The sequence below is a fragment of the Clarias gariepinus genome, chromosome 1 (genome assembly GCF_024256425.1).
Source record: "Clarias gariepinus isolate MV-2021 ecotype Netherlands chromosome 1, CGAR_prim_01v2, whole genome shotgun sequence".
Classification (NCBI taxonomy): domain Eukaryota; kingdom Metazoa; phylum Chordata; class Actinopteri; order Siluriformes; family Clariidae; genus Clarias; species Clarias gariepinus.
In genome coordinates this window covers 5,052,769-5,060,822 of record NC_071100.1, presented here as the reverse complement: position 1 = coordinate 5,060,822, position 8,054 = coordinate 5,052,769, and the positions used below count along the sequence as shown (strand labels likewise).

At 37.3% G+C, this 8,054-nt stretch overlaps 1 protein-coding gene across 1 annotated transcript; it reads left to right on the top strand.

The window, feature by feature from the left end:
* Positions 1–2,019: 2,019 nt before the first annotated feature.
* LOC128519461 (E3 ubiquitin-protein ligase TRIM39-like) lies at positions 2,020–4,820 on the top strand. The gene is made up of 7 exons (XM_053493234.1): positions 2,020–2,039; positions 2,530–3,113; positions 3,207–3,302; positions 3,413–3,646; positions 3,742–3,889; positions 4,081–4,107; positions 4,209–4,820. Exons 2-7 carry the CDS (start codon positions 2,532–2,534, stop codon positions 4,751–4,753), a joined length of 1,632 nt encoding a protein of 543 aa, XP_053349209.1. The 5' UTR covers positions 2,020–2,039; positions 2,530–2,531; the 3' UTR covers positions 4,754–4,820.
* The last annotated feature ends 3,234 nt before the right edge of the window (positions 4,821–8,054 follow it).

Genomic DNA, 8,054 nt, shown 5'->3' with positions numbered 1-8,054 from the left:
TCTCTGGTCTCCGTGTCGCTAGTCCGGTCTCTCTGTGCTTAGTTTGTGGGTAATGTCATGTGTGTCGTCATTAAGCCTGTGTCACAACAGAGCTTATGTGTACAACGTCTTAGAGCCTGTGTTTCACTATAGAGCCTACAGTACGCCTTGTATGGACCGCCGTCTCGTCATAGCACCTGTTTCACAATATGCTTTGTGTGATAGTTTAAGTTTGTTTGTTTGTTTTTGGTTTTGTCTCATTGTGCTTGGTTTGTTATTGTTTCATTAAATACACTTTTTTTTGTTAAACTCCCCTCTGCGCCTATACCCCTGCCCCTTTCTGCCCTCGGCAACACCATCAGCCATAACACCCGTTTCATGACACAATGATGTTAATTTGCAGTTTATTCATTGTCTGTCTCATAACACTGCTTTAGTGGAAAAATAACAGCTTTTTTTTTTCAGATGACAAATCGTTTGACTGCTCTATCTGATTGGGTGTGTTGGGACACACATTGTTTGGACTCAGGGGACCAACTCATGTAGTTTCCATAGTTAAAAAAATGAATGAATAAATAAATGAAATGACTTACAATGTTCTTATACTGTTTTTAGGTGAGGGTTTTTTTTCCTTTCATTAGTATAAAATATATTGAAAATTTACTTTAATTTGAAACAGAAAAACAATACATAAACACTAGACCAAGAACTGCTAGTGACCACTGACCCAGGACATTTATTGGATGTTATTCCCTATCCTGTCACTCCCCTACCGTCTTTGTTAGTAAAAGTATAACAACAAAACATGGAGAAATGTTTGTGACTAAATAGTTAAACTAAAATTAGATCTTATTTGACTTATTAAGATTTTTGAAATTTCAAGAAGTGAGGCATTTCAACTATGTGGTAATAATTCGTCTTTTTCTTATTGTGTAGCACTGATTTAAGCTTGGTGAATATTATGTAAGCACAGTAAGTATAAAACTGTATTAGTTAGAAAGCAAGGTCAAATCTGCTCTGTGTAATTGTTTTTGTATGTTTACAGTGAAGTAGTGGCTGTTGTCTTAGACATTAGATGATCAGAAGGCATTTTAATACTGTAGTTGTTTATGTGTATAAATCAGTACATGGTTAGAATTAGAAAAAAAAAACAATATAAGACTAAGATATTTAATCATGTATATTTAAGAAAATAAATGTTTGAAATTCTAGACAGACAGCAACGTAGTCCAGCCGACATCTGGCCCAAATCTATTCCACAATATATGGAATCTGGACCAGATCCAGAACAGAGCTTGACAAGAACTGGTCCACATTTGACCCGGAGGCCCGGAGCCGCCTTAGTGTTGGTCTGGTAAATTGTATCTGTGCCGGTAGTGGCCCATTGTGCCAAAAGACACCGGCCCAAGTCAGTTACACGGATCTGGCCCACATGATTTTTGCTATCTAGGTTTTTTTTTTTTTGGTTTCAAATAAGTAAATATTGACACAGTGAAAAAAAAGAAAAAAAAATTGTTATTGTTGTTTATCTGAGATGTATTTGCCTAATATTAAGGCACGCGCTATGATCAGATATTTTTTTTATGTTTTTACACAAAAACACACAGGATTCAAGGGGAGTAATAACTTTTGCACATGACTTTACAAAGCTTATGCACATTTAATACAAAGTGGGACCATAACGATTTTAACTGTTAATTAATATAAGTGAGATATATTAAAATGTTTTCTTTATGATAAAAACAGAGAAATTACTCAGTAAGTGTTTTAGTGAACATTTAAAAAGGCTTATTGTATTAATGTGGACATACAAGATGTGTAATGTTTATCTGTAGTTTCTTTGGAGAATGGCTGCCACCTAGTGGCCAAAATGTGTAACTGAGTAATAAATAAATATTCTAGAATGAGGGGGCGTGGCCTAATGATGTCACTCGGGTGAAACGAAAGTGAAGTGTGAATCCGTTATCTCATCAGGATTCATCAGGTTTCAGCAGGACACAATCTCCAGTTTGAAGCTTCTCAGTCTTTCTTCAAGGAACTAAAATCACAGCAGCTAAACTGTAAGTGAGCAGGAAAAGTCATATATATATATGTGTGTGTGTGTGTGTGTGTGTGTGTGTGTGTGTGTGTGTGTGTGTGTTACGGTGAGATATTCCCTATAATACATTTATCATTAATCATTTTAAACAAAATAAACTTTAAATAATTAAAATTAATTTAACTGCTTTTAATTTAAACAAACACTTAAATGAAACTAAAGACTAAATTCTTTGTCATTTATTACAATCTGTAATCATTGATACATTTCTGTAGTATGAAGGGAAATAAACACTTTAACACAGGCTTGTATAGAAAAGAAAGAATCAACTAGTAACTATACTTTTATAATCACATACACCATCCTTGATTATATTCCCATAAAAGCACAACACTGATTATTTTATTCCTGTTTGTAATCAATATTATACATATGCAGTGTCAGTGTTTATTGTAAGGATTACACTGTGGAACGTTTTCTAAAATCCACTCCCATCATGTCTCCTGTGTCAGTCATGGCTTCCTCCAGCAGTGTCCTGTGTGAAGATCAGCTCCAGTGCTCCATCTGTCTGGATGTGTTCACTGATCCAGTCTCTACTCCATGTGGACACAACTACTGTATGATCTGTCTCAAAGAGTTCTGGGACAGCAGTTCACACTGTCAGTGTCCAGTGTGTAAAACATCTTTTGCTAAAAGACCAGAGCTATGTGTGAATACGTTCATCTCTGGACTCGCTGCTCCATTTAAGAAGTCAGTTCAGACGAAATCCAGCAGTGCTGCAGAAAAACCCACCCAATCTCTGGTGCTCTGTGAGGCCTGCTGTGAAAAGAAATGTCCAGCTGTGAAGTCCTGCCTGACCTGTATGACCTCTTACTGTGAGACTCACCTGGAACCTCATGAGAGAGTGTCTTCATTAAAGAAGCACAAACTGATGGAGCCTGTGGAGAACCTGAAGGACTACATCTGTCAGAAACATGAGAGACCCCTGGAGCTGTTCTGTAGAGACGACCAGACGTGTGTGTGTCAGTTCTGTACTGAGGGAGACCACAGAACTCACAACACTGTTCCTATAGAGGAGGAGATTAAAGAGAAGAAGGTAAGAGACTGTAACTTATTAATGTATAGTAAAAGTTTGCAAACTAATAAAATGCAATGACCAAGGTTTGAACATCATCTATATTTTTCTCAGACTGAAATGGAAAATACACGAGCAGAAGTTCAGCAGATGATCCAGGAGCGTCTGAAGAAGATTGAGGAAATCAAACACTCTGTAGAACTCAATAATGTGAGTCTCTTAAAGAACCTACAAAATAACTCCTTCATAACAAACACATTAGTGAAGTCCTGATACAATCAAATGAAATTAAATTTTTAGCTTAATTTGTCTCCTGTTAGAAAACCACAGAGAAGGAGAAAGCAGATGTTGTGAAGATCTTCAGTGCTCTGATGAGCTGCATTGAGAGAAGACAGGCTGAACTGCTTAAGGTGATAGAGGATAAACAAAAAGCAGCAGAGAGGCAGGCTGAAGAGTTCATTAAAGATCTGGAGCAGGAAATCACTGAGCTAAAGAGGAGAAACACTGAGCTGGAGCAGCTCTCACACACTGAGGATCACCTCCACCTCCTACAGGTCAGAGTCCCTCTGTTTCTCAATAGCAATGCAGCACATGACAGGACAGCAGTCCCCATGCTGAGGGATTTCTCCTCTCTCCTGCTGTACTGTAGATTTACCCGTCACTGTGCAGCCCTCCACACACCCAGGACTGGACTGATGTCACTATTAACTCTCATCTGAGTGTGGAGACTGTGAGGAGAGCTCTGTCTCAGATTCAGGAGACTCTCAGTGAGGAAATGGAGAAGCTTTATGAGACTGGTCAGTATTTATTGATCTAAATGCCAAAATTCATAAAGATTCTGATAACAGAAGTACCGTAACTTTTTTTTAACTGCTTGTGTGTTTAGGTTTTATTTTTACAGCATTTTTTTGTGATTTATAATAATTAAATATTTGATTTTACCTCATAAAAGTAAGATATCCAAAATATTGTCTTATTTTCCAAACAGAACTGAAGAGAATTAAACAATATGCAGGTTTGTGAGCTCTTATTGATCACATGACTAAATATATATTTCTTCACTGTTACACACTGTACAATGATAAACCTGATGTACGCTGTGTTTCTGTCTCTCAGTGGATGTGACTCTGGATCCTGATACAGCGAATCCTTATCTCATCCTGTCTGATGATGGGAAACAAGTTACATGTGGAGACGAGGGACAGAATCTCTCTGATAATCCAGAGAGGTTTGATTATTGTCCCTGTGTGTTGGGAAAGGAGGGATTCTCCTCAGGGAGATTTTACTATGAGGTGCAGGTCAAAGGAAAGACTAAGTGGAGTTTAGGAGTGGCCAGAGAGTCTATTAACAGGAAAGGGGAGATTAGAGTCAGTCCTAATCATGGAGTCTGGTGTGTGTGGCTGAGGAATAAGACTGAATATGTGGCTCTGGACTCTCCTCGTGTTTCCCTCTCCTTAAAACAGGCTCCTCAGAAGGTGGGGGTGTTTGTGGATTATGAGGAGGGTCTGATCTCCTTCTATGATGTTGATGCAAAGTCTCATATCTACTCTTTCACTGGTCAGACTTTCACTGAGAAACTTTATCCATACTTCAGCCCCTGTCCTAATGATGAGGGTGAAAATGCAGCACCACTGATTATCTGTCCTGTTAGTCAAATATAATATATTTTTTTTTATTTGAATTTTATTTTCTCTAAATCTTTCCGCATTATGTAAAGTTGGTTCAGGCTTTAAAGCAAGTTTAACCTCAATTGATTCATTGTTTTAATAAATAAATAAATACATTTTGCATTATATTCTTTTGAGCCTGTTTTGATTGGCATAAACTGCCAAATTTATTTAATATATTTTTTTATTTGTATTGTATTTAGAATTTTGTGATCATCTATTGTACATTATCTAGTCCTGTTTGTACTGTAGTGAAACCATTACAGAAACAGCACAGATAAAAAATTCATTGACTTTAAAACAAGTAAGTCATAATTATATACACAACTGCACAGGGCTGCGTTTCCCAAAAGCATCATAAGCCTAAGTAGTTTGTATAAATGATCCTACGACTGATCTTAATATTACGGTCTGTTTCCCAAAAACCTCGTAACTTAAGTAGCACTTAAAAATCTGTGACGAGTCTTTAGCAATTCTAATAATTCTCTGTTACGGATCCACGTTACTACATAACATATTTGCATAATGACCGCCCACGTTCTACGTCCCGAACAACTTGCCCGCCCACAAACAGTACAATTTCCATGTGGATTAACATTACATCATGTCAAAATGACGCTATATCCTGCACTTACCACTGAGAAACGTTCTCCTCTAGTCATTCTTGCGAAACAGTTTCTTGTCGATGTGCCACTTCAACCGTTTTATCGTCAGCTCGAATTAATACAGTAAAACCGACGCCATCTTTTCCATGTATTGACGGGTCTCCAGAGCTGCCATTAAGTTATGGTAATGGGCGTTTCATTTTCCGACACGCTGTAATGGTAGACCAATCATAAAGGACCAGGCCATCTGACCAAGATAGAGTATAGAGAGATTGAATCTTCAAACTGCTTCACACGAGTCGTTTACGAATCATTTAAAAATGGGGTAAAATGAAATCTATTTTTGGAAAAAACTAAAGTGTTTTTTGACCTTGCATACATGTAAACCTGTTTTAAGAGATTTATTAAGCAATATTAGCAACCTTTAAAATAGCATAATAGGGGCACTTTAAGGGAAACAGTTTTAAAAGTCATTGCCATGTCAAATATATACAAACAGCATCAGCAAACAGGAGACACAATCATAAGTCAAAAGTCACAGACAGGGACAGACAGACAATTTTCACTTTACATTTAACCTTGGATTGCAATTACCCTGCTCGGAGTGTTTTGCAAGACGAGCAAAGATTTTAAATAAATTTTAACTCTGTAAACTAATGAGGTCTTCAAATAAGAGCAGTATTGTGGATAATCGTCTCTCATGCTCGGTCTCAATGCGTGTGCGTCACTCATATAGTCAACATGCGTGTACGCTTATACTGTTTACTATAACACTGTGACCATGTGTGTGTGAGCATGAAGCATTTTTAAAATTTAGGTTTGTATGTGTGCGTGCATGCTTGTGTGAGCGAGAGTCTCTGTCGAAAAACTGGTGTGTGTGTGTGCGCATCAACGTTCACCTTTCCGCCATCTTGATACACCGCATGAAAGAACTCGGCGTGGTGAAACGGGAATCAAGAAAATTGGTAAGTAATTTTAAACACACATTTGGGCTTATTATTAACCTTATACATATGTGATTTCATAAAATATTATGTTGTACTGTTTACATACGGTTACATACAGTTATTACTAGTTTGACGGCGCTAACTCGGCTAGAAGCTTTACAAGATTCCCTCATCACAATGGTAAACCGAGTGGAAATAAAATAAGAATAATACAAGTAAACTGCTTGAGGTGAGATGGATTGATACTGAAACGTATAATAAAAACCGTTTCGGCTAATGCTGGAGCGCGATACTTTACAGCGCCATCAGCGTAAATGTCATTTATACATGGCGCCAGCATGTATAAAGTACACGCATGCTTTGTATGGACTTAACATTGTTATAAAGCTTCATTATTATGAATATTTTCATTGATTTATTATGAAACTTGTGTTCGCAAGTTATCTCATTTATGGTTTATGGTCTCTCATTTAGTTAATGATTAACACATTGCGCTTTACATTTACATTTACATTTAGGCATTTGGCAGACGCTCTTATTCAGAGCGACTTACAAAAAGTGCTTTAATGTTTACAACATTGGATACATACTTACACGGGGTTAACTAGGTTAATAACTAAGTGCCATTAGTCCAACACATCGGAGAAGAGGGTTTTTGTTTTTTGTTTTCTTCGGGAGGGGGGGGGGGGTGGTTAGTCCATGTACTGGACTTTTATGTAACGATAATGCTAGCACATGTGGCTAAAGGCATATTTTAACGTATCGCGTCGACCAGCATACCCAAATTCTAATTTATTTTGGGTCAGTTTTGTAATTAATGCTTTCTTCTCCCCTATGCTCTACCTCACTATTCTTGTTGGCAAGCAACCGAATGTGGAAATGCAAAAATTATGGTGTCTCCAAAGCCAAGCGTTCTGAGCTTCTCAAGCATTTTAAACTTGATCATAGGAATTTTGGACGTCATCATTCTTATCGTTGTGTTTATTCAGACTGTCCTTGTTCATTTACTACTTTGACTTCAACGAATGTGTCAAGGAGGCAGTCCTATTGACTGATTGTTAATTAAACTACTGTAGCTTGCAGGTTGATAAAGTTGTTATAGATGAGTCAGCCACCTTTCTTGCCAGTCACACCCGTTAAAACAGCAATCAGAGAGCAAGGTCCACTTTCCACTACATGGAAACGGAAGGCATACTACAAAGCCCATTTTTCAGTAGTAAAGCCTGTAGAGTCTGTGCTTGATCAGAGTGATGGAAGGACATTTCGGTTCGTTCAAGTTCTACAGTCCTTGCAGCAACTTCTGAGTTGGCTGTCAATACTTGATAATACATACTGTATCATTTAAAATCAGTGTATAAAGGAGATGAATTTAAATAAACATGTGTTTTTTTTTTCATTTACTTAACTTTAAAAGGAATGAACTGCTTTCTGAACCTGCTATCTCTTTAATTTTGTATGTTGAGGAATTTAAGATATGCAACCCCCTTGGCATGTCCAAGAAAAAAAACACAAATGTTTTGGAGTGTATTGGATATTGGGCTATTTACATAAAGGTGCCAGTCATCCCTGTCTGCTATAAATTTAGCTGCTTAAACACTTTTTATTGAGATTATCAAGCTAATGTCACAGTGGGATCATGAATCACAGAGTATCAGTGACAAAACCTGGAATGTTTACTGTTTAAAACATTCTTAAGTCATTGCCATGTCAATTATAGACAAACAGCATTAACAAGAAGGGGAG